Below are 27156 nucleotides of genomic sequence, written 5' to 3'. Positions count from 1 at the left end.
GCCTGGTACTTGGCACGGGGGCAAAAATAAGCAAATAGTAGAGAGTGTCGGGATGACAACATTCCAGATGCTGGCTCCGTATTTTCCAACTGTGGAACCTTGAGCAAGTTACATAAACTCTCCATGCCTCCGTCTTTCCCAAGTTTGCAGAATGAGGATAATAGTAAGACCTACCTCATAAGAGGGATATTTTAAGGATGCAACGACTCACTGTAAGACTTTTAGACTGAAGCAGGTGAGTGGTAGGTCCTTTGTTGCTGGCGGTGGATGGAAGTAACAGCAGTATTAACAATGGAAGTGGTAATAATCATGGCAACAAGAGTAGCGGCACTGATAATAGTAATGGAGCAGCAGGAACGGTTCCAGGCCCAGGCTCGTCTGTGGATGAGTTGAGACCACAGCTAGAAGCCCCGCTTCCCCTGCTTTCAGTTTCCTTCCATCCTTGATGGCAGCTGTAGCCCAAATGGCTGGCCCCACCCTTCTCATGGGTGCCTGACTCCTGGGGGCATCAGATACCCCTCAAGTCTGGCCCTCCCACTGCTCTCCACACGGGGTTCTTTCTCATCCTCTCTCCTGCACAGGCAAGGGTAGAGAGGATACCAGGTTGGACCAAAGGTTTTCCAAGAGTCCAAGATTTTCCCAAGCTCTCTGCTAAAGAGAACAGCAAAGTCACTGTCATTGAATCACTTGTTTGACTTGTTCAAATCTACCAAATATCTACTAAGCATCTATAAAGCATCAGTTCTGATGTAGCCCTCAGGATCCAGTGAATAAGAAATAGCCTAGCCTTCTTATAAAGAAGACAGACAAAACTGTAATGGACAATGCACAACAATGAATGCTGAGAGGGACGGGGGTAAGGAGGCAGGGGAAGAGGGGATTGGGCTTTGAGTTGGTTAGGGCAGAGGAGATGCAGCTGGGAAACTAGACAATGGAAACAGGAATTGATTGCTGGAGTCAAGATGGAGACAGAATTCCAGCACAGGAGATGGGGTTCTGGAGGTAAAAGGAGCTGGAGCATAGTAGATGTCCTATGCCATGGTTCCTCTCATGGCTCATGGCAGACATCTCATATGCACAGCTCTTTAAGGAATCAAGGATGGGCACATGACATCAAGGGGGTCTATTTACATATGTGAATATGCAAATAATACATAAGCTGATGATAACCAGAAGTCCTCTTGGTTGGTCAGAGCCCTAATCCAAATGGAGGGTCCCGAGGAATCAGTCCTCTGTGGCCTTATTCATTTCTTATCTACACTCAGTCATCTCTGTTCAAGGCATTAGAGAGACAGATGAATAAACAGGCTTCTGAATTCCAGGGCTCATGCTCTAGTCATCCACAGAATACTGAAGTACTGTAGGATAAATGTCATTAGGACTGAGACTGAGTCGGTATTTGAATACTTGCAAACCAGTTGATAAATAGACCCTGTCGCCGCCCACTCTCCAGTTAACAAAGCCATCCCTTTCCTCCTCTGGTACCTTCTGGACCTTCTCACAGACCAGCAGCTAAACATTGATACCTGGCAGCCCTTCAGTGCCAAGCCTGGTTACTTTCAGATGGGGCAGTACTCACACTCGACCAGTTGTTGAATATTTTCAATATCAGCCTTGGAGGTGATAGAAGCAAATATAATATGTAATAGGACCACAGAGGAAGGACCAGACAGTGTCTAAGAGGTCTTGGTGTCTGAGAGGACTTTACAAATAAAGGAACATATGAGTTGGGCTTTGAAGGATGAGTAGGAGCTCACCCATTTGAGTTGGCTGATGAATAAAGGGAATGGTAAATGCCACTACATGCCAGGCACAATCACATACTTTATACAGTTTTGTTTTTTTTTTCCTCATTTGATTCACAAAAAAATTCTTTGAAGTAGGTGCCATCATTATCACCATTTTTCAGGTGGGAAAACTGAGGCTCAGAGAGGTGAAATGACTTAAGTAGATAGCCCATTTAGGAGAAACAGGAGCTAGTATGAATCCTGGCTTATATCTCAGAAGCTTACTGTGATAGCCAGAGGGCCAACTGGATGACAGAGAGGTTGGTGGCTCCAAAGTTTGGTCACACCCTGTCCCTGTAGCAGAGGGTCCTCAGTTAAGTCTGCCCTAACTGGAGGGGGAATTTAAAAGGGCTGATCAAGACTGAAGTTAGACTCAGGAGAAGGAAGGCTTCTTTTCTCCTCCTGCTTCCAGCAAGCTAGCAGTTTCCACATAATCCTTGTCGACAAAAACTTGCACAGATTGAAAAAAAAAAAGCAGAACTTAGGCTCCATAAAAGAGGGCCTCATTTGTGAACAGGAGGAAGCAGGAGAGGCTAGTAATGAAGACAGGAGCTTTGGAGCAGATCCAAACACTTTGGAGTTCTTGACCTCATCTCCCTGTGAGACTGAGCCATAGCTCATGTTTCCCTGAGCACCTACTATGTGCTATATTCTACATGTGTCATCTCATGTATTTCTTATAATAGCCTTTCAAGGGAGCTTCCATTAGTATCCTTATTTTATAATGCATAAAGCCTGGAAAACTTAAGTAAAAGTACCTATTAAGTGGAGAAGTGAGGATTCAAACCCAAAACATCTGCCCTCAGAGTCCAGATGCTTAATGACCTAACCTCCCTTATGTCATTTTATTTTGCTGGACATTGTGTCCCCATCTGTACCTTTAACTAATAATCATATCTACTTCATGGAGTAGTTGTGAGGGTGGAATTAGATCAGTTGTCCATTTAGTTTTATATGCACTAAGCACCTACTATGTGAGTAGCAGTGAACAAAACAGACAAGGTTTTGCCTTCATGTGGCTTCTATTCTGTGAGCAAAACTCAGCCTGGCGCTAGGGACATAACAATATACAGTAGTTGCTAGTGTTAGGATTTGTCATCATAACGGCTTAATTAAACTTGCTCCTGATAAACCCAGACATGATGTTTTTGAAACATCCCTGGCCTCGAAAAGTTTAATTGTATCTAAGATCTCAGACGAACTTCAGAACAGCTCTAGGAGAATGACAGGAAGAGCCTCCTGTTTTGCATACCAGGGGAAATGAGCCTGAGGGAGTATACATGGAGGGCCCAGCCCTCCCACATCTGCCCCAGGTTCTTGTACATCCTGCAAAAGGCTTTGAGCCCTTGCTCAAACTGGGAAACTCACTATTCAGTTCCATTCATTGTAGTTTGGAGAGGAAAGGGACTAAAATGCGGAAGAAAGGGGCTGTGAGACTCAGGCATCTGTGGGACCAGTTATTCTTTTCAAATGGAAAATGGAATCACATTGTCAACTTTTACTTTTGCCAAGCAAGGACAGAATAAAGAAAACCACCGTTTTCTATAATGAAAGGGACATGCACCAGGCAGAAGAGGGGGAATAGCCGTGGCCTCAGAAGAAAGGATGAGACTTTAAGTCAGATGCATTTAGCTGGATGAAGAACTCATTCCATTGAACTTATTTTCTCATTTGAATTTGGACTGGTGAAAATTTTGCCTAACTGGAGCCATGTAGAAATTTTCAAGAACAGGTAGGCTGAGGGCTATCAAGAGGGGCTTCTAAAAAAGGAGGGGCTAATGAGAAATGGTGAGGTTGAAGCCACCAGTCCCCTTCAGCTTCCTGATGGAGGGAAGGAGAGAGGAGGCTAGACTATGTCCCTGGGCGCAAGGTCAATTTTAGTGAACAGCCCGGTGGGACAGTCCCCCACCCCGCAGCCCTAAAGGACTTTGTCATCTTCCCACCATCCTCAGCAGATCCCTGTCTTTTTCCAACCCTCCCCCTCTCAAATGAACTCCTAACAGGTCAATGAATCCATTCTGTTGCTGTCTTCCTAATTAGTGTGCAAAGGAAGATGAACAACAGTGAGGAAAATAAACTTAATGTCTTTGTGAAACAAAAGGGTTTAAAAAAGGGAGAGGGGTGGAAATAACCAGAACCCTCTAGCTAAAAGCTCTGCCATGCAGCTCTACATTCACATGAGAATTTCCGGTCCCCCATATGGCAGGGAGGGAAAGAAAAATTTATAGCCATCTCTCTCCATGGGGCCATTTGAAGCTCAGTAAATGGACTTGTTCAGTTTAATTGGAATTCTCTTCTTGATTGTATTTTTGTAACCTATTAGGCCGTGCTGCCTCTTGATCTCGGAATTCAGCTGAAATTAAATTTTGAAGTGTAAGTGAGAGGTTGCCTTTTTTCCCCGTTCTTGATTAAATAATGATTTGAAACAAAAACAATAAATAACAGTACCAGCTTCCCTGAGGGCTGAGAGAGACTCCCAGTGAAACGCCGGGAGCTGGAGTTTGCGGTGGGGGATTTAATTACTTATTAGAAAAATCCAAGTGTTGATGCTGAGTATATTAAGGAAAAAGAAGAGGCAAGCTTATGAGTTCAAAAAAAATGAGCTTCACATTGGTGGGGGCTAAAAGAATAAAGGGAACATACTCATTTGTTTAGTCCCAATGGCCATGAGTTTGTGAAAAGCAATCTGTCCTTTAAAAAAAATCTGAGATTGTCAATCATTACCCAAAAGGGAAGAGTGTGTAATAGCTCTGGGGTCTGGATAGGGCTCCATGGCTCTGGTCTCCTGGTTTATTTCACTGACAAAATCCAAGAGGGTTTGAAAGGGCAGAGATGAGGAAGATGGGAGGGAGAGATGAAATATACAAGATGCACTATGGTTGTGCTGCTTTCAGATAGACTCTGGGTAGCAATGAACACTTAGAACAGAGTCACAAACTTAGATGTCTCAGGGGCCAGGCCACTAATAGATATAAGCAACAGGGACCCCATAAGGCCTGAGGACAGAAAAGTGCGTGCCCCATCTAAAAGGAGAAGCTCCAATTACTCACAAACTGATTATTACCCAGCAGGAATGTCGACTCAATCTTGCCAGATCCTCTTACATTTCAGCATGAACTAGAAATGTGGCACCCCACTCCAGTACTCTTGCCTGGAAAATCCCATGGGAGGAGCCTGGTAGGCTGCAGTCCATGGGGTCGCTGGGAGTCGGACACGACTGAGTGACTTCACTTTCACTTTTCACTTTCATGCATTGGAGAAGGAAATGGCAACCCACTCCAGTGTTCTTGCCTGGAGAATCCCAGGGATGGGGGAGCCTGGTGGGCTGCCGTCCATGGGGTCGCACAGAGTCGGACACGACTGAAGCGACTGAGCAGCAGCAGCAGCAGCATGCCCAACTACAATGTTGACAGTTCCTTCAAATTTATTGGCAAACATAAATTTGTTTAGCCAATAAGTGCGCCAAAGAAAGCATAACTTAAAACTCTGAAACAAAGCATAACTTGGCCTGTCAGTTTTCTAGGGGTAATTTGGGGTGTTGAGACAGATGCTGTCCATTTATGTCCCCACCCCTCACTTCACATACTGCCAGTGTCCAGCTTCCAGGTATTGCTCTCTGGCTGCCAAAGACCACTTTGCTTGGCTGGGCGGCAGTTTGAAACTGCTGGAGAATTGACATGTGTTGGGGGAAACCTTTAACCCGTGAGTTGTGAGGAACTGGTGTATAAATATCCAGCTCCCTCCTTGGTTGAGATGAATTCTGGAGCCAGTTCTGTCCTCTCTCTTTTCTCACCCCCAGCTTACTGCCCCTCAAATAAGATTCCCTGGTCTCAAATAAACTTCCAGCACTCAAATTCCTGTCTCAATTTCTAGGAGGATCCATATGGAGACAGGTGTTATTTCACTTTGTGATTAAACAAATTTTACAGGGGCTGAATTTTTGTGCAAAGCCCCCAAAATAGGCCTTTGTGAAGACATGGAAAGAAGGACACGACTGAGATGGAGGAAGGGTTCAGAGTGGACCACAGAAGAGAAACCCGGTGAGAGGGTCCCAGGCCTTACATAGGGGTCCCAGTACCATGAGTGCATTGTTCCTGCACAAAAGTGGATCTAGAATGACTCTTCCCAGTGAGCCTCTTGAGGACTGTTTTGCAGCTAAGATGGGGATATAGGAGCAGAGAGCAGTTATGTGCATAGAAGAGAAATTTCCAAGAGGTGAAGAAGAAGATGAATTGTGAGAGGCCTGTTATCAAAATGAAAGACAGGGAGGAGCAAGGGGGGCCATCCTATCATGTCAGCGTCCAGTGGGCAACAGTTTGCCTCTTCCATGGCAGAGTGGAAGTGAGTATCTGATGAGGAAGGGGACACTTAGGGACAGGAGGCAAGAGCACAGAGGCCTCTGTTGTCTGCCTGTCATTATGTCCTTGACTTGAAGGGCTCCTCTGCATTGTCATGGCACTCCCTTACACACACACACACACACACACACATACCCTACAGTCTGCCTTTGGCCCCCCTGAGCTATATCTTCCCTCCTCTGGAGAAAGAGGAATCCAAGACTAACAGGTCATTAAACAATCTGGACATCCCTAATGAGTTTATGAAAATATTTCTATCATCTGGAAACAGGGGCAGAGCCCGCTGAGACTGGTAAAGACACAACCAAGTAGAGGTCAGCTGAAGGTAACAGAAATGCACGTCTTTGGGCTCTTCCCCCAACCCTCAAAGGAATCCTTAGAGCAGGTAACAGGTCAAGATGTGTGTATCCAGGACCTGCCAGGCATGTTGTTATGCTAGTTGTGCCCTCTCCAAAGGCTTTGGAGTTAAACCCCACTGACTCTCCATTTGTCGAGCCAGCTATGGAAACAGACATGGGGCTGCTTCAGTCCAGAGAAAGGTGTATCTATTTTTCTAATTTGTCTGGCCAGAAGGGGCACCATTTTCGATTTCCTGACCCAGGAGGAACACCATTCTAGCACCCAAACAAAGTCACTGCATGGGCCAGAAGCCCTGTTGAGCGCAAAAGACCAGATCCAGTTCATCTTTTAACCTGACCTCCCAGAATAGCAGAAGGTGGCAAAGGAAGTAAAGAGACCCAGCACTGCTTGTCTCATCTGGAAGGCTCCTCAGGTCTGGAGCTTCTCACCTTAGCCTGGAGCTTATGCTGTTGAGCATCCGTAGACTCTTGCTTTCTCTGAGATTGTAGGCCCGAGGAGGGCTGGGGGGAAGAGCTTTCCTTCTCTCTGCCACTGACGTGGACCTAAAACTTGATTATAGAGGTTCTCTGTAGCTCACATGCCCAGCCCTGAGCTGGTCTCAAGACCCCAACTTTCAGCCCATCCAGATAGAGACAGGTAATTATCCCACCCAGTAACAGTGCTGTGGCAGACAAAAGCTACTCATTTTTGAATGAGTGAATGGATGAATGAAAGAATGAATGAAATAGAGTTTTGTGTTATCCTGGCCTGGGACTCAGAGAAGGCTTTCAAGAGGAGGTGATATGTAAACTGGAGGATGAATAAATTTATCCATGTCAAGTAAGGAACAGGGGGAAAATGTTCTAGGTGGAGGAAATGGCATGTGCAAATGGCCTGGGGTTGGGAAAGCAAGATGTGGTGGCAAAACCAAGAAAACTTCCCAGTTGATTGCCTTAAGGTTGTACAAACCAAAACTGGGGAGGGGCTGTATGGAAGAGATGAGGTTTGGGAAGGACACAGGATTGGGTTGTAAAGGACACTATCACACATGTCAAAGAAATGGGACTTTTAGAGAGGTTGGTATTCTTAGCATAGGGTCAAGTTAGTGAGCACATTTCAGTAGTACAATTATCTCTGTTTTCTGGCAATGATAGGAAAGCATGATGCCTTATACAGTTCTCAGTTCTCTTACATGTGGATAGTGATTGTGGTCAGGTGGAGAGACACTGAAAGTGTCACTGTGAGCTCAGTGTATGGGACTGAGAATGTGAAAAAGGCAAGGTCCCTGTCTATATCCATTAGCCTCCAGGGGCCTTACATTCAGGAAGTCCTTCTCCCTGGGTACCCATGATGCACCAGGACATATGCTTTGAAATTAGTAGTCAAGGTGGAAACGAGTACCTGGGTGGAGAAAAGCCCGGCCTGGATGCCTCCAGGTAGCAAGCCACAAGATAAGGAAATCCATTATATTCATAGTCCAGCCTGGCTTCCTTCAGGAAGGGCTTACCTGAATCACTTGTGATACACTGGCTACCACTTATCATCTCTGCGGCAAAGATTCCATGAGCTCAAACCAAACCCCAGCCTGAGAGTCCAGGTCCCAGGATCCAACTGCCCTGTGTGATGCTTTCTCATTCCTGACAGAGGTGGTGGAAATACATGTGTGACCACTGAACTCACAGAGGTGGTAAAGATTTGGCATCCAACCTGCAAACTAGAAGACAAGAAGGAGCTGAATGGAAAAGGGGTCTTTACATTAATTTTAAAAGAAATCTCACACTAGAAAGCCCCACTTGGGCAACCTTATTTTAAGATCCCTTGTCCGAGAGCAAAAGTAGCCAGATGTCAAATGGGAAGTGGCAGCCGCATTGGGTGAAAAGTTGGTAAAGTTGGACCATCACCTTGTCGGTGTGCAAAGCCTCCTGGGAGAATCTGCAAAGGAAGTTCTGCCTCCCCAACTCCAGGAGCTGATATCCTGAGCTGGTGGAGCCATTGCTATTACTCTCACTGTTTCAGTGTCTCTGTATCTCATGCTCATGACCAGTTGCTGAGAATACAGAAATATTTCCTCAAGAAATCCCTAGAGCCCCCCTTCTTTAGACTCAAAGTTCATGGGAGAAACGGGGCGGGGGAAGTAGGCTTTTGATGGCGAGACCTATGCTAATACTTGCAGGGCCTGGGACAAGAGTACAGGAGAAGCCACACACTAAATGTTTTTAAATCAAGACAGCACACTTAGGTGAAGTATGTTCTCCTATCTTGGCAAACATGTCTTTGAAATGATCGGGAGAGTCAGATTTGGATTTAGAGCCTTGGACCCCTCGGAGTGCCGGACCACAACATGACAGTGTGGAGAGAATCTGCCCCAGCGCCCTGGTCCCTCCCATTCTCCCCCTACATCTTGCTTCATCACCATGACAGACCTCTCACACATGCACATGGACACCTCAGTCCGAACATCCAAATTCCATTCAGATAGCCATGTTTGGACCTACAAATGTGCACACTTGAAACGTGGTCTATCCCTGTGAGAATAGATCATGGAGAGCCTGAAGAGACCCTGGAAGGGGACTCAGCAGCCGGACTTCAGGTCTCCAGAGACTAAATCTCAAGGAAAGGTTTCCAGGTAACCCCTCAGATTTCTCCACCCATGGGAATGGTTGTCACTGGAGGAGACCCAGGCAGAGGTCCCTCTTGCCCACAGCTAAGCATGGTATATTGATGGGGACCAGAACCGAGCCCACTGTGTCACCTGAGCTGAGACTGGTCTGAATGTTTAAAGAAAACCATCCATTATACTTCTAAACACTCTATAGCCTTCCCAAGGGGGCTGGCTGTCCATCACCTCCTTTACTTCTTCATCTGTCCTAGATCAGCCACACCCAGGATCCTGGGGGCCCTTCGGCATTCCCAATCACCCCAAAGCCAAATCTCCAAGCCCCTCCCAAAGCTGTTTGTTACAAGCACACCTTCCCTGTGCCCCACCCCCCATCTTGACATCTCGGATTGATGCAAACTCTAGCCACCATCTGCATTGTCAGCAAGGGTTTCTTGATCCAACTTGGGCGTTAAGGGACTGACAAATTTAGTGTTGATGGCTTGAGGTCCCCTTACTGAGAAAGCCAACCAAAAGTGATGCTTCACCTGTCAAGAACACTGAAAACCCAAAGTCCAAAGTTCAGGGCCAAGTGTGAGGATGTACAGAAAGGTGTGTGTTTTTACTTGTCATTTGCGACTCTAATGATGGACTCACCTTGCCCGCTCTTCCCTTTCTCTTACACCTTACCTACCTACTAAAGGAGGAGTTCTTGCTTGGTAAGTGGATATAATCCGCAAAGACATGAGAGAATTTATTAGAAGCCACTCGAGAGCCTTAGCTACCTTCTCCAGGGGGAAAGGACACACGCAAATATCCGTAGAGAGCTTTTTGTTTGTTTGTTTTCAGTCAGACAATTTGACTTCCATTTTTTTTGTCCCCCCACCCTTTCTTTTCCCCTTTAGTTGAAAACTACTAAAATATCATTTTGTGACCTTGACTTTATATTAAAAAAAAACCCTCTCATCTTTATTTCATTTCTTTTCCCCATGTGATATTCGTTTAGGGTTCTATTTGGGCAACTTTTTCTTTAAGAGAAAAAAAAAGTCAAATTCATTGAAGATTTGGTTGACATTTAAAATTTTGGCTTTATCTCCTTTTGTCGTTTTTAAGTTTCAAGATGTATTTTTTCAGGCCCATAGCTTCCTTTCTTTCCCCCTACCTTTCTTTATTTTTATTGTTGTTTTAGGTTAAGGGTGTTTACACACACCCCCTTTCTTTTAAGTTGTCTCTTTTGTTTGAGTTAATTCATTAGAAATTTTGTATTATTTCCTTTTTCTTTTGTTTAATCTGGATCGCATGCTTTTTCTCTGCATGATACCTAAATCTTCCAGTTATCCTAGCAGGGGGTTTAAAAAAAAAAAAGATCTCCTTTCTGTGGTATTCTTTCAGGAATTTGTGCTTTTGTTTTTTGGCGTCTCTTCTTTCCTCTCCTCTCTCTCTTTCCTTTCGTTACAGTGCATCATGATGGTAAACATTTCTTGGTTATTTAGACGCAACCCACAGGCCCGGCACTCAGCAGTGTCCAACGGGTGTTTTTGCTTTCAGATCACTGGGTCGGGGTCTGCTGCTGACCTCTTTACCAAAACAGCCAGCCCGCTCACCACCTCCCGAGGACGCTCCCAGGAGTATGACTCAGGCAATGACACCTCCTCGCCACCCTCCATGCAAATCAGCTCAACCAGGTCTCGGGGTCAAGAGAAGGGGAGCCCCAGTGGGGGCCTAAGCAAGAGCCGGGACCCCAACAGTGGAAACACCTCTGATTCAGGGAACTCTTTCACCACTTCCTCACCCCAGAACAAGGGGGCCACTTTGGAGAACCTCTCCCCCACCAGCAGGGGCAGAGAATCAAGGTCAGTGCACCTGGATGGGAGGAGGGGTTCTGACTGAGCTCCACCATCTCAGTCTCTCACCCTGGCACTGCACCACACACACACACACACACACACACGAAGCCAGGAGACTTTTATTTGTAAAAGAGAGAGAAATTAGCATAATTTGGGGGCTGGGAATCAAGGAGATCAGCTTCAGGTATAGCTGGATACAGGGTCTCAAAAATGTGTCATTGAGAAGTTGCCTTTCCCATTACTTCTCTCAGCTCTGCTTCCCCCCTCTTGGCTTTTTTCTCAAGCAGATCATCCTAAAGCATTGGCAAGTATGCCATCCAGTTAACATCCTGTCAATCTAGCCAGCCAATGGAAGGGAAATGCCTCTTTTCCCAAAATTTCAGCAAACTATCAAGGCAAATGCTCACTGGCTCTGCTTAGTCCAGCTTGTTCACCCAAGACCAAACACACTGCCCAGAGGATGCTATGTTCTTGGCTAGAATTTGTCACATGCCACCATCAGAGCTAATGAATCTTCCTGTGTACACTAAAATTGAAGAAAGTCTGGTTCTCTGAAGGGAAAGCAGGGTACTGTTAATCAGGAGGAGGAATGGAAGTTGGGCAGGAAAAAAAAGATGTCAATTTTATCAATAATTCCAGGAGAAAGTCTTAACATTAAGTCACTATCATTTAAAAATATACCACAGTATTTACTTTAAAGCTATTATGCAGGAAATACTGAGAATAGCAATAACAAGAACAGTAACAGAAACTATTATTGATGGAGCCCTGACTAAATGCTAGGTATCATGCCAGGTGCTTTCCACAGATAATCTTCCTTACCTCCTGCTACAAGCTTTATGGGATAGGTACTATTATAACTTTCTTTTAGCTAATGGGGAAACTGAAGCTCAAAATAGTTAAGAAACTCAGGGCTGGTACCAGGACTAAAAACAGATTTGTGTCTCCAGAACTGGAGTTAAGCCTGAACAGCATCTAGCAGGTACCTGCTTAATCTGATATACATGGACAGCAGGATTAAATAATTTAGACCCAACCTTTCACTGTGAAATATAAATGATCTTTAAATCCATGGCTGTTTATGTCATGTCAGCTATGAGCAGAGGGCAGAGTGGAAGAGACATCAGTTCTAAATCAGGGGAACCGTAGACAGTAAAAGCGGGGGCTGGCAAGGGAGCAGGGACATGGGCTTCAGAGCTGGACAGATCAGTATTTGAGACTCTGAGTGGCCTTGAGCAAGCAACTCACCCTTCTGAGTCTTCTCTGTAAATAAGGGGTAATAATAGTACCAACTTCCTAAAGTTGTTGGGGGAATAAATGAGATGATGCTTGTGAAGCACCCAGGATGCTAACAGGCTCAGCATGTTTATTCCACAGCTGTTTATTGATGACCTAGGACTTATGTCTCAGGCTCTGTCCTAGGTGCTGAGATACAGTGTCCAGAGAAACATGAGTTCTGTCTCCAGAAAGCTTGGTGTCTGGTGGAAGGAGATAACAATTATAAGACCAAGCAAGCCATCTAGGGGTGGGGAAGCATTGGGGCTGGAGGTTGTGATAACACATTAGAGGTAGAGGTGACATAAGCAAACCGAAGGGAGTCAAAAGCCTGAAACCATGAGTCAGTTCAGTTCAGTTCAGTTCAGTCGTTCAGTCATGTCCGACTCTTTGCGACCCCATGAATTGCAGCACGCCAGGCCTCCCTGTCCATCACCAACTCCCGCAGTTCACTCAGACTCACTTCCATCGAGTCAGTGATGCCATCCAGCCACCTCATCCTCTGTCGTCCCCTTCTTCTCCTGCATCAGAGTCTTTTCCATTGAGTCAACTCTTCACATGAGGTGGCCAAAGTACTGGAGTTTCAGCTTTAGCATCATTCCTTCCAAAGAAATCCCATGTTCTAAGGCATGCAGACAAGGAAGGGAACAGGACTATTCCAGGAGAAACAAGTAATCCATTATGGCTGCAGTCAAGAAAGGAGAGTGCCAGAGCTGAGACTGGAGGGTGAGCAGGGGCTGGGTCATGATGAAACCATATTAATGTGATTTGAACTTGACCCTTGGCCCAATCCAAATGAACAAGTCCTTACTAAGAACCAACAGGAATCCAGCATGGCTCTAGGCAAGGTAAGGATATGACAGGACCCTGTCCTTTGTGTGAGTTTGAACAAGCCTCTACCCTTCTTTAGGTCTCCATTCCCCCATCCACAAAATGGGCTATACCAGTTTCCCAAACTTAAATCAGCCAGTTTTTGAGTTGTTCCATATCCAGGTGCTTCTGTTACTTTTATTTACCTTAATAAACTCACTTTTTACTACAAGGAAGCTTACAGTACTATCTTAAATAGAACATTTTTATCTCTTGTCCTAATAGAAGGTACCTGTGAAAATACATATGATTAAAACAAAGTATTTAATTTCAGTTACAGTTGCCTACCCAAGGTTCTGAGTCTCAGGCCTGCTGTCTCTCTTTGCAAGTGTTAAAAGAGACAGTAAAAGCCCACTAGTACCCAACCCGGGCTTTCTCATTAATATAATCAGAGGGACTGAAAAAGACAGGACAGAAACTAAATCTTGCACCGTGGGATTTGATCACACCCACCCTGCCCCCTCCCCTTTGGTGTGTTTTCCACTCTATCTCTACTCCTCTAACATCTGTGGTCTGGGAAATCTTTCCAGAGGTAGTAGAGGGGGAAAGGTGGGGGTGGGGGGGCGGGTTGCAAGCGCACCACAGCCAAGGCAAAGGTAGGCAGGTGAGTATCAGCTCAAGATGCCCCCAGACCAGTGGGCAGGCCAGTGCTAACAGTAGTTCTCTCCCATGCAGAGGATTTCAGTCACCATGTCTGGAATGCACCGAGGTGAAGAAGTCCAATTTGGTCCCATCCACAGCCCGGAGCTCCCCCATGAGAGGGTGCTCCCGAAGCTCCTCCTACGCCAGCACACGCTCCTCCAGCCACTCCTCCCGATCCCCAAACCCCAGAGCCTCCCCCAGGTACACCAGGAGCCGATCCACCTCCTCTGGGAAAAGGTGAGTGCAGTTTTGACCTAGACTCTTCAGCTAGCTAGGGTAACTAGACATGTCCTTTGACCCCCAAGGAACAGGAATGGAACAGATTTGAGTTCAAATACCCATTCTATCCATTACTAGCTGATGGCCTTGGGTGTCAGTTAACCTCTCTGATCCTTAGTTTCCTCCCCTACTGAAATGAAAACTGTAATGTATCTTACCCTGAAGGATTGTCCTGAGGACTATTAAACACATAAATCAGTACTTAGAATGTAATATCAGTTTTGACTGTTGTTATTGTCATGAGGATCCATTCATGTGTATCAATTATCTTCTGCTGCATAAAAACTGCCCCAAGGCGTCCCTGGTGGTCCAGTGGTTAAGACTCTATGCTTCCACTGCAAGGGGCACAGGTTCCATCTCTGGTTAGGGAACTAAGATCCCACATGCCATGGAGCACAGCCAAAAAAAAAATAAATGCCCCCAAATGTAGCATCTTATCAGTGAGTTTTTACTTCACTCATGATTCTGTGGGTCAGCAGTTTGGGCTGGACTCAGCTGGTTGGCTGGGGGCTGGCTTGTTTGGATGACCCCAGCTGACCCATCTCTGCTCCATGTGGCCTCCCATCTTCTAGCAGGTTTGTCTGGGCTTGTTCACGTGGTGATGGCAGGGTTCTAAAAGAGATCAGTAGCATGCAAGTCCTCAGCCTGGAACAAGCATGATCTCTCCAGCCATTTCCTTAGCCACTGCAAGTCACAAGACTAATCCAAATAGATACAAGGGATGCTCCTCTTAGTGGGAGGAACTGCAAAGTCATCTTGCAAGGGGCATGGATACAGGGAGAAGAATTGTGCCCATCTTTGCATTTTACCACTCAATGCCAATAACCATTGGTTATTACTTGATTTTCTCATGTGGAATAATGATATAGCAGAATGCAGAGACATGAGATCTCAGGAATTGGAAGATTGCATCCAATCTAATCAACCCATGGCTTCATGGAGTCCAGCGTCCCTCTACAAACAAGAACTTTCAACAGCAACCAGACTGTTTCTCTGTTGCAACCATATAATCAAAACACAGTTACTTATGCAGGTGTTTACCTCAAGACCAGTTCATTCAGAATAAGGGGGCAAGGAATTCAACATGATAGAGTGGCATAAATAGAAGAAAAAATCAGGCAAAATGGAAAATGAAAGAGAGAAATAGAATTAAATCAGGAGGAAGGTTAACTCCCAATGGCAGGTCCTACCTTTCTGTATAGTCAGCCCTCTGTACTTGGGAGTTTCCCATCCATATTTATGAAAGACCAGTGTATTGAATGTACTCTGCCATTTTATAAAAGGTACTTGAGCATCTACAGATGTTGTTATCTACAGGGGCTCCTGGAACCAGTCCCCACAGTACTGAGGGGTGACAGTAGTCACTCTGGAGATGTGCTGCCAACGTGACTCTAAGCTCCCTGGCAGAGGAAAATGGGAAACTGTTCCTTCACATTATAAACAAAAAAGATACAATTGGAACTAGTTGCCTGGAAGAGCAGTTATTTCTGATTTTTAAGTATGAAAAATGATTCATCTGGTTCCACAGAAAAAGGACGGTATGTACTACAGTGGATAGAAATGCCTGACATCCTTTCAAAGTGTTCAAAAACATGTTTCATCTTCACACTCTTTACTAACGTCTCTCAATAAATGGGGAAAGAGCAAGTTGGAAAAAGCAAATTTTTCGGGGGCCACAGCTGGACACTATTGACCCAGGAGCTATTCCTTGTCCACACTCCTTTCCTCACCCTGGACAGTATGTAAGAATAGAGTCCCAGAGCGATAGTTATTATGATCGCCTAAGAAAGTAGGAAGGGACTAAGGAACACGTAGGTGAGGGCAAGTTAGAGCAAGACTTCTTTTCAAATTGAAAATAGATAGGAAAACTTTGGATAATGTCCACCCTACTAATCCCTGCCCATGGCAGACATTGCTAATCGATCACAGTGCTCTTTCCCACTGAACACAGACATGGCCACATAATCCCTCCCAACCCTAGCAGGAACAACTAGCAGATAAAGTCATCAATTGTGAAATGAAAATTACTTGAAAGACTGAGGAAGCAGGGTAGATGTTTCCGGGAAACTGGTGGAGAAACCAAGGGGTTTCTCTAAAAGTGGGAGGCTTTAGCAAGAGGGAAGAAGTCTGGAAACAGCATCAGATCAGATTAGATCAGATCAGTCGCTCAGTCATGTCCGACTCTTTGCGACCCCATGAATCGCAGCACGCCAGGCCTCCCTGTCCATCACAAACTCCTGGAGTTCACTCAGACTCACGTCCATCGAGTCAGTGATGCCATCCAGCCATTTCATCCTCTGTCGTCCCCTTCTCCTCCTGCCCCCAATCCCTCCCAGCATCAGAGTCTTTTCCAGTGAGTCAACTCTTCGCATGAGGTGGCCAAAGTACTGGAGTTTTAGCTTTAGCATCATTCCTTCCAAAGAAATCCCAGGGCTGATCTCCTTCAGAATGGACTGGTTGGATCTCCTTGCAGTCCAAGGGACTCTCAAGAGTCTTCTCCAACACCACAGTTGAAAAGCATCAATTCTTCGGCACTCAGCCTTCTTCACAGTCCAACTCTCACATCCATACATGACCACAGGAAAAACCATAGCCTTGACTAATAGAGGCTAGTAATTTGGATGCATACAGTATCGTCCAGCAGAAGTCAGGAGCATCTTGTAGCCAAACAGACGTGGGTCCAAACCCCTTACTAGCTTAGTGACCTTGAACAAATCACATCATCTCTCTCTGCCTCTGTGTCCCCATCTACAGATTGGGATTGATAACAGAGTCTAACCCTAGGAAGTGCTGAGGATTAAATGGGATTATATACACAAAACATTTAGTTCAAAATCCGGCACATAGTAAAATACATAATAATCATATAATAATAAACATTTCCTGTGTGCTGGCTGTACACAAAATGCTAAGTAATTTACCCTAATTTACTTGTTTAATTGACAATTCTAATTGGGTAAGTACTTTTACCATTTTACAGATCAGAAAAGTGGCCCAGAGAAGTGAAATCACCTACCCAAGGTCACACAGCTACCAAATGGCCAGGATAGGAAGAACTCAATAAAGGGAAGTTGTTGATAATAATTATTATTAATCATCCAAAAGGGAGGGGATTTCATCCTCAGGTAAGGGCTTGAGTTCCCCCACCTGACCTCCAGAAATAAAAAGGCCTGGTGACCAACTGAATAAAACGCTAGACAGAAGGGTCAAACCCGGCGGAGCTCAGCAGGCCCCTCAGCGGCTGTCTCCTCTCCTCCAGGTCCTCCTCGCGCTCTCCCAGCTATTCCTCCAAGTCTGGCAAGAGAAGCCCGCCTAGCAGAAGCTCTAGGTCGCGCCGCAGCCCAAGCTACTCCCGCTACAGTCCCAGCAGGTATAGGCCCCGCCGCCAGGCACTGACCCCGCCCCTCGAGCTAGGCTCCACCTCCGGCCACGTTCCTTTGTTCAGGTCCAGAATCTGCCTGCAATGCAAGAGACCCCGGTTCAATTCCTGGGCCGGGAAGATCCGCTGGAGAAGGGATAGGCTACCCACTCCAGTATTCTTGGGTTTCCCTGGTGGCTCAGCTGGTAAAGAATCCACCTGCAGTGCAGGAGACGTGGGTTTGATCCCTGGGTTGGGACGATCCCCTGGAGAAGGGAACGGTTACCCACCCCAGAATTGTGGCCTGGAGAATTTCATGGACTGTATAGTCCATGGGGTCACAAAGACTCAAACGCGACTGAGCAACTTTCACTCCCTCACTCATTCCTCTCCCGCATCGTCTCTCTGGAGCATCTCCCTCAGTTCAGTTCGGTTCAGTCGCTCAGTCGTGTCCGACTCTTTGCGACCCCATGAATCGCAGCACGCCAGGCCTCCCTGTCCATCACCAACTCCCGGAGTTCACCCAGACTCACGTCCATTGAGTCAGTGATGCCATCCAGCCATCTCACCCTCTGGAGCATCTCCCTAGCTCTGTTCAGTTCCTCTCAGGTCAAGCCCCGCCCGCTTATGGATGGGAAGATGTCTCAGCATTCCTAGTGGTTCCCTATGTCCTATCCGAGCGGCGGTGAGATCCCCAGAACTTCCCTGCATCCTCATGTACTTACCCCAAACCCTCAGCCACACCCCGGAATTCATATCCCCAGCCCTCAGCCTCTTCACACAACTAGTACTACCCCACATCCCTATATCCAGAGCCCCTAATTCTGACTTCTTACTCAGCACCTGGGCCCACCCACCTAACCTTCATATCCTGACCCCTGAAAGGCTCACCTTCAAAGGCTGACACCCCTCCCCACGCCCAGCTGCACCCGTCCTCAGTAGCCAGTCATCCACGTAGACTCTCCCATAGCTATGCTCTCCTCCCTGGCGGCCCGTGCTGACCCTGTCCCCTGCCCCAGAGGGGTAGAGTGCAAGAGGGCGAAGTGGGTGCCCTTCTCCCACACGCTCACACCGAAAGGCCAGGGCAGCCTCAGCTCCCCAGTAACCACCCCATCACCGCACCCCTTCAGGGAGCGGAACCCCAAGTACATCGAGAAGGATTCGCAGCAACGCGAGCGCGAGCGAGCTCGGCGGAGACGTCGGTCCTACTCGCCCATGCGGAAGCGCCGGAGAGACTCCCCAAGCCATCTGGAGGCGCGGAGGATAACGAGGTGAGGCCAGGAAGCCCGGTACCACCTCCATCTCACTTGCACTCCCTTCCCACCCTCCCACCCGCTGGAGCCTCCTTTGGGCTGCATTTCAGGACTGTAGGAGCTCAGGGACCTCCCCAACCGCTGAAATGAGGTTTCAGTTCAAAGCCTGGGGCGAGTCAGCACCCCACCACCCAGAGGGCTTGCCAGAAGGGGGGGGGCGCGGTGGGCGGGGCTAGAATGAGGTGGCAGGCCAAAGGGTGGAGCCGGCCTGAGGAATCGGGTGTGGCCGGAACCTGCGGAAGCTGCCGGGATGCCTCTTGCAGGGCTGGGCCATAGAATGAGGGGGACGCAAGCAAGGAACTGAACCAGGACATTGCGTGGGGGTGGAGCCAGGCAGTAGCAACACACCTCTACCTTTAGACTCACGCGCCCAGATGCAAGGCTTGAATACAACCGTAGGTAATTATACCCTGAACCAACTGTAGAGAGGGCGAACAGGATTGTTAGGTACCAGAAGGGGGTGGGGGAGTGGGGTGCGCTATTGGGTAAGGGGAAGACCAGTATTTTGGAGAGGAATCTTGTCTGTGCCACTTTCCGAGTGAGCTGGAAAAGTCTCTTCACCTCCCAGAATCTTAAGTTTTTTCACCCATGAACTGCTGGAGGAAATAACTCCTAAAAGTGTCAAAAGGATAAAATGAAAAGAGGCAAAGAGATATGAATGCAATTTATACACTTAAATGCAGAGCACTAGAACACATTGTGTGCCATTGTGATGGACTGAATGGTCAGACTTGGTAGGTAAAGATTTCTGTAACAGGTAGTCTTAGATGAGAAAAGCCCTAGAAGAGAATCCTGAAGTCTGAGAATCCTCAGGCCTTGAAATGGAGAAAATGGCTGAATGCTGCCCTAAAAATGGCTCTTGAAAATTTGTGGGTCTTCCTTCTGGTCCTCCAAGGGTCAGCTACTCAGTCCAGAGACCCACAAGGAAAGGAGAATCCTGGCTGCCCATGCCTTCTCCCTAGAGATGACCTGAAGGAGAAAAAAGAGCTTGTGCCCCAGACAGTAAGGCAGGGTAATGGTGTCATCTTCTCAGATGTCTCACTGAACAGCCTGCCTTGGCCTAGGACATATTGTGGGAGTCCTACACTCACTGCCTTGACTTTCAGAGGTATCCTTGGAGTGGACTTGGAGGAAGTCTTAAGAAAAAGGCTCTCTGGGTTCTGTACTCAACCCCAAATAATCCACCTGAGTGAATCCATTCAATGTTTCCCAAGCTTCCATCACCCACCACTTTTGCCTTATCTGATTAAGTGTACTGCTTACTTAAATTTCTTTAAATAGATACGCCTTTTTTGGGGGTCCATACATTTATTTCAAAACGAAACTTGATACACTATAATAAATAGAAAAATCAACCTCTTTTGCCATAAATAGAAGGTTCTAGTAAAAATAAAAATAGCAAAACAAAACTGTGATTAAAGTTGAGATGTAGATTCTGTGGCCAGCTGGATGCTCTCTCTGAGCCCAGCCTTGCTATGTTAAAAAAGCGAGATTATCACTTTTCAAAGCATATCAGCATTAGACTGAGACCACCTCCTTGATGTTCTCAGGACTGCAAGGGAAGAGTAACAGGAATTCTTTTTCCCTGCTAAGGAGACGGGACATGTCTCCTGGGACAATGTTTGTGCTCCCGGGATTGCAGCTGGGAGGAGTCCTGCCCTGACGCTTTCCCCCTCTGATCTCTGCAGTGCCCGGAAACGCCCCATCCCCTACTACCGGCCCAGCCCCTCTTCGTCCAGCGGCCTCAGCAGCACCTCCTCCTGGTACAGCAGCAGCAGCAGCCGCTCAGCCAGCCGAAGCTACTCCCGGAGCCGCAGCCGCAGCCGGAGCAGGACCCTCTCTAGCAGCAGCTGCAGCTCCCGCAGCCCCAGCCTGGGCTCCCGGAGCCGCAGCCGGAGCCGGAGCCGGAGTCGGAGTCGGAGTGGGAGCTACAGCTCAGCAGACAGCTACTCCAGCACGAGGCGCTAAGCCAGGGCCCTCCCGTGAGCCCACTACCTGTGGGGCCCCTTTCACTCTGACAGCCTCCCCCACTCCCCGCCCACCCTGCCTTCTTGGTGACAGACAGCACTGAGGGCTTCCAGGCCCTGTCCTTCTTGCTCTCCTGGGGAGGAGGAAAGGAGGGTGTGGGGGCTTCAGTCTCGATGTGGAGCTGCTGCGAGCCTCCACCACACCCTCTGGGGCTCAGCTCAGGGCTGAGCATGTGGAGAAGACTACCTTCTTTTGGCACAGAAAAGCCTCAACGGTTTATAAGGAGCAACGAGTCCATGACTCAGAAGTTTGGGTCTGGCCAGGAAAATGTAGAGAGAGTTCTGCTAACCCACTGCTGCCAGGCTGCATACCGAAGACCAGTGGTATTTATCACACCTGACCTCCTTCTCTTCTCATCCAATCTCATGGCTACACGTGTATGGACCCCCATGGACCCCATGGGGTGAGGGGTGGATTTTAGAAGAGAGCAGGGCGGTTCAGGTCCAGGAGCAGGGATCAGGAGTTTTAGCTCCCCACATAGGCCATAGCAAGTGCTGAAAGGCTGTTGGGTCCTAGAAAGGGGGACACGTGACTAGGGGACATGGACATTCACTTGGTGGTAGGTATCAGGAGCTAGGAGATGGACTCTCTGGTCATGAGTCTAGAAGCAAGAAGGAGGGGGGATAAGCCCACTGCTCCCAGTATCTCCTTGTGGTCAGGAAGAGGGGCCCAGTAGTTTCTAGCCGTGGAGAGGCCACCACGCCATTTACACAGAATGCCTCTTGGTGGCTCACAGGGACCCTGCGACCTCTGAGGAAGGACACAACAAACAGTCAGGACAGCTGGGGCTGCAACCCCACTTCCCAAGTTTGCCTCGGCCCCAGTAGCTGGCAACAACTTGATTCCACGGGACCATCTGCTGAACATTCCCCAGTGCCGTGGCCAGCTGCCAGTCCCCAGCGCCAGCCAGTCTGGCCTTACCCTCCGGTTGGCGCCTGCCTGCCCCCTCCCCACTGCCCAGACTGCCGCACCCTGGATCCTACCCAGTGCAGCCAAGCACCCACTCACCCACCTACCACCCTCAGCCTAAGTCACCCATTTTGCCCCTCAGGAATTTTGCCAGGATGGGGCACAGCAGCCCTGGTTGGGGGAAAGATCCAAATCCAGAGTCTGGGGGAGAGGAGGTTAGATGCTCCGAAGCTCCTGCTGGTTTCCAGAGTTCTTCCCAGCTTGGGAGAAGCCCCACCCTCATTTCTGCCCTCACCCCACTTCCCCCCCCACCCCCGCCGGGGCTGGGCAGTGAAGGTAAGCTGATCTGCAGCACACAAACACCACCAGCTGCTTCACCCACGGAGGGCACTAAGAACAGGGGCATGAGGGAGAAGATCCTTAAAATAAACTCTGGGGCATCCCCCTCACCAGCTGACTGGCTTTCCGGAGCCTTGCGGGTGAGATTCCAGTTTGTGGTGGCAACAGCAGCAGGGCAGGGCATGAAGGGAGAGGGTGAGCGGGACAGTCCCCAGCTTGGGAACCTGGGGCTCTGGGAAGCAGAGAACCAAATATTCTTTATCCCTTGTGCCCCGAGGAGGGGAAACATTTGGGGGAAAAAAAAATCCTGTTTCTTAGAAGCAGTGACGTCCTCCCTCCCCAGTCTCTCCCATCGCATCAGCCATGGGGCCAGGAACTGCCCTGCAACGATCCAGAAAGTCCGTCTGCCAGCAGGAGAGGGGAGCCGGGCCCCGGAGCAGCAGCGGGGACCCGGCCTCTCTATGGCCCCCGCTGGCCCAGAACTGGGCCCCACCTGCCAGGACCAACGGGTGCCAGTGCGGTCACTGCAGAAGGCCTGATGGCAGGTGCCTGGGACAGGGGCAGGTGCCCTGGGAGAGCCTGTACAGCAACTGTAAATAACCCTCTTCCCCGCCCAGGAGCCCGAACTGGACTCCAGTCTCCCTTCATGGAAACAAAGGCTTTCTGGAGCCACGGAACCTCCTTAGCAGGACAGCAGTGAAAGACTCAAGAGCCCCCATCCAGACTGCCTTCATCCACGCAATTCTGGGGGACCATTTTTGCCTGGGGCTCCTAGCTAACCTCTTATTTATTTATTTATGTTTATTTATTTATTTATGGGATTCCCTCTGCCTCCCTCTCTTTTGCTCTCGGTTGCCATTAGCAGTATTCAAGTATTTATTTATTTATATGGAGAGGGTGTGTATATCTGTGTGTGTGGTGTGTGTGTTTGGGGAGGAGGGGAAACTTCTAAAGTATTTTTGTGCATCTCTTTTTTTTCCCCTCATGTGTCTATGGATGGGATTTGAGAGGCTGGATGTGGGTGGGGATGTTTGCCTTTTCCCTGAAGGGGAGAGACTTAGAACTCTAAGCTTGGAACACACTGGAGGTGGCACAGAAGCACTTCAGGCCAAAGGTTCATGACTAAGCCCAAGTTGGGTGAAATTCAGGCCTGCACCCCAGTCCCCTGCCTACCAGTTACCTAACTGAGGTACCAGAAAGATGAAAATGGTCAAGAAGCTTGTGAGCTAAGGTGCTGACCTGACACTGAAGAGTCACAGCTGACATGGGGGTTAGAGTCTAAAATAAGGCAAAAGCTTCACAGTCTAAATCATCTGTGAAAGACCTTTAGGGAGGCACCCAGTGTGAGACATATGTGCACCTCTGAATCTCACCCTTATTCCAGGGAATATATTAGTGGGTGAGGTCATTTGCTCTTCTGAGCCTAAGCTAAGTTTTCATAGAAGTTACACATGCTTCTGAACATCCCCTTAGCTAATTTCTCCCCATCCCCTGTGAGCTCAGGGTTGCCCTAGTGACAAGTTATCAGCCGTCCTGAGAGAGAGAGACAAACCCAAAGCAAAAGCCTTTTTCTGTGACCTCAGGAGAGAGCATACTACTATTTCTGAAGTTGGAAAACAAACAAAATGAAAGGAGCAGCCAGAGGCTCCCCCCGCCCCAACCCCCTCGAGAAGGCCATTTCAAAACCTGTCTTGGGAGCCAGAATCCAGAGGTCTTGACCAGCCCTGGCTTTCTCACCCACTAGCAGCTGAGTAGAGAGGGTGCCCTCCCTTTCCAAAGTCATTCTTCACTGCCTTGGCATGGCCAGCTCGCCTCGTCCGGCTTTGGGTTTGGTGAGACTTTTTCAACATCCCTGATTGTTTTCCCTGGCAATGTGACTTTACTCTGTTCTAACCCAAGCAAAGGAGTACCCCTAGCCTGGGAAAGCTTGCAAGAACTTAAATGCCTCCTGGGAGAAAATCTGCCCTTCCCTGTCACTTGATGTGTTTCTCAAATTTCCTTTACATTTCCTTTTCTTTGCATCCAAAAATAAAACTCTTACTGGTGCACTGGTGAGCCTTATTTAACCAGCACCCCCACCCCTGGCACTGCTGTTTCTCTGCATCCTTCACCCTCAATACACTTCTGCTTCCAGGGGATGATACAGACGGTCTGAAACCTGCTCATGGTGAGGACTTATTTTAAAAAGTAGTATGGGAAATGGGAGGGAGATGTGGCTTGAGGTCAAACAACATGCGGCCCTTTGACCCTCCTGCTCTGGATAGTCCCTGGATGTGTGGAGCTAGGCAAATTGCTTCTTTTCTCTGGGCCAAAGTTTCCACCTTTGAGAAGTAGAGGAGTTTTTGAGATACAACCCAGAACATTGACCTGAGGCCTGGGCAGTTCTTCAAAGACCTAATGAGTTCACTGAGACTTAGAGAAAAAAGGAAAATATCCTCAAACATTTTTAGGAGGTTCTCAATCATGAGAATAAAGCCTAAAAGCAATGTGTGAACTCCCATTAGTAGATTCAGAAAAGTGAATTCAAATCCCTCACCCAAGAACATTCTAGTTGATCTAGGTTGGACTGCATTCCTGTCTCCATCTGTTCCCTTCTTTGATGGAAAGTTAGTCTTTCAGAAGCAAAACACACAAATTATGATGTTTGAAAGACACCAGGCTCTCAATCTCAGAGAGCCCCCATCACTTTATTTACCGAGACCCATCTTCCTTTCCAAATGGCTTTGCTTGAAGAGGTGAATATTTGGGGTGCTCCCAAAGGTTTGAAAGTCCATTTTTTTCTTCTCAAGTCTCATTTTTATCTTTTCTTTTGCTGTATTCCTTTTCACAAATATTAAAAATAGCCTCAAGTGCTTTACTTTCTTTTCCAGCTGAACAGAAAATTGTGTCTGATTTAAAAAAAAAACAGAATCCTCAAACTACATCCCTTCCATTGGCCAACGGTGTCCAGCTGAGGACCTTAGGGTAGATACAGTGTCAGTTGAGCAATGCTTTGTTGCATCCTCTTCCTTCTCTGCACCCATAGGCCAGTGATACGGATGGGGTTGCCATCTCCCCTCTGTCTGTGGCTGTTGTTTTGCATTATTTTCAGTTTCCTGAGGGTTTTTTGGTTTTATTTTTGGTTGGTAGTTGTTTTGCATTGTAAATACCATGATGGGGGCCCCTCATCAGAATGTGGCTTAATGAATGATATATTTCCTATTTATTGAGTGGTATTGGGAGAGGTGAAAGACCACCCTTCTCCGGAAATGTTATTGGAAATCAGTCTGTCTCTCAGCTCCACTGTCTGTGGTGGGGACGTTCTCGGCCAGGTAACGAGTGCTAGAATCACCCGGCAAATTGGAATTGGCAGAAACGGAGGCTTCAGTCATACAAATTAAGCTCAAATGGAACTAAAACACTGGTTATCTTCGGGAAAACCTCATTTAGATGGAAATTAATTGAAGAATGAAATGCCTGTGCACAAACCAACTTCTATTAAAAAGTCACAACTCCTTGAAAAAGAGAGAGGGAGCGAAAAAAGGAGAATGAAAATTGTAATTCCTTTCTCCGGCCAAGAAAAGCTATGCCTCATCTTCTAACGAGCTGAGCCAAAGAGACTGGAACAGTGTTCTTGTGTGGTTCTCTTGCCTATATGTGTCTGTCTGGGTGAAATGGAGTGGTTCTTGGGTCTCAGTCTCATCATCTGTAACATGGATCTTGGCCTAAGTGTTCTTCGTAGGGTGGAGGGAAGGGTTCTAACTCTGAGGCGGTGAGTTCCACACTGTCAGATGTAGAATCCCTTGTATCTTCTGCTGACTACAGGTTGAAGGGTCAGAAGGAAATAAAGAAGCAGGGTGTGGACTTAATTTGCAGAGTGAGTTGGGAGTAGCTGAGTCCTGGCAGAAACAGGAGACCTCCAGGTTCTGGCACCTGGGAACTTCTGTGGCCTGGTGAAAGCCCTCTGTATGAGCTTGAACGTCTCTCCAAGCCCAACCATCTAGCATATTCAAAGGACAGGCCCGGCTGACTTTGCCGTGCTCCAGATTTCAGACCCCATGTATTGTGTCAGGCCACATTTTGTGCAGTTGCTCAAACCAGCCAGCAAGACTAGTCATTCTGCTGTGACTCATTTTTCAGATGAGAAAACTGAGACCCAGGAAGGGGGCACTTGACATGCCCAGGCTCCCTTGAGCTCCGATCTGCCGGACCCCATGCCCTACCCGTGCTCTTCCTGGTAGCTCTTTCTTGCCAGGCGTAGGCTGTGAGGACTTCTTTTTGTGCTGTATCTTTTCTCTCCTGATTCCCAGCTGTCTCCCTCAGCAGTCATTGGCCAAGGACCCCGTAGAATCTACCACAGCAGCCCTGGGAGGGGGCTTGATCCACCCCAGGGCCATTTCTCCACATCGGGGGCTGGAACTCCCATCTGGAAAACCCCAACCTGGGAGACCCACCAGCAGCCCAGCTCAACCTGAGCCGCCGGCCTCTACCCACCCACCCACATCAGAGGGGGAGAAGCCACTGTGTCGGCCGGCATCTTGGGACCCTGTCCCCCACCCAGTGACATAGCGGCCATGATTTGTTTGATATCTGGTGTCCACAGCTAAGCATAACCTTCCTGGGGTTTCTGGCTTTTTTTCAGCCTGTACAAAACATGTCTCTGTTCTAATAAAAGGTTCCATGGTATGGTGTTCTCATCCTTGGCCCAGCGTCCTCTGTCTACATGTGGTGCCCAGAATCAGAGGTAGGGTGACAGGGAGGTGGGGACAGAAAGAAGCCAAGCAGCACCTGCTGTGCTACGTATCGCCCCAGTGCTCATCTTGCTCCTTTCTTCAAAACAAGCCTGTATTTTGGGTTCACGTATACAGTCAAACCAGCCACCTTTCCCTAAGCCTTTTTAATCTTAGTCTTCGGCACCACCTATCTCAGGTATAGGTGTTAAGATCTCTTTTCTACTAAGAGGAAAACAGAGGCCCAGGAAAGCAAAGTCACCAGCCCAAGACCACAGAGTCCATGATAGGATGCAAGTGGACTGACTCCAGACACATCTGTTCTCTGCTCTGCCCCACAGCACATCCGCTCATGCAGTAAGTGGCCAGTTTTCTTTGGTAAAATTTTTTCTCTGAGGTCTTCATGGTCAGGAGGAAGCTCAGTCCGGGGCACAGATATGGGAGTCCAAAGACCTGGATTCTAATCTGGACCCTAGTGGTATGCCAGGGAGCAAGGACCACACCCCA

The 27156-nt window shown here is 47.8% G+C and overlaps 1 protein-coding gene across 1 annotated transcript in view; it reads left to right on the top strand.

Annotated features, from left to right (window-relative positions):
- Positions 1-26616, top strand: part of SRRM4 (serine/arginine repetitive matrix 4) — a 172349-nt gene extending 145733 nt beyond the window's left edge. The window contains exons 9-13 of the mRNA XM_019977446.2: positions 10629-10933; positions 13748-13951; positions 17253-17363; positions 18482-18622; positions 20353-26616. Coding sequence (XP_019833005.2) covers positions 10629-10933; positions 13748-13951; positions 17253-17363; positions 18482-18622; positions 20353-20632 — 1041 coding nt within the window. The 3' untranslated portion in view covers positions 20633-26616. The remainder of the gene's footprint in view (positions 1-10628; positions 10934-13747; positions 13952-17252; positions 17364-18481; positions 18623-20352) is intronic.
- Positions 26617-27156: the final 540 nt, after the last annotated feature.

The sequence above is a fragment of the Bos indicus genome, chromosome 17 (assembly GCF_029378745.1).
Source record: "Bos indicus isolate NIAB-ARS_2022 breed Sahiwal x Tharparkar chromosome 17, NIAB-ARS_B.indTharparkar_mat_pri_1.0, whole genome shotgun sequence".
NCBI classification, from domain to species: Eukaryota; Metazoa; Chordata; class Mammalia; order Artiodactyla; family Bovidae; genus Bos; species Bos indicus.
This window is presented reverse-complemented; position numbering and strand designations above follow the sequence as displayed.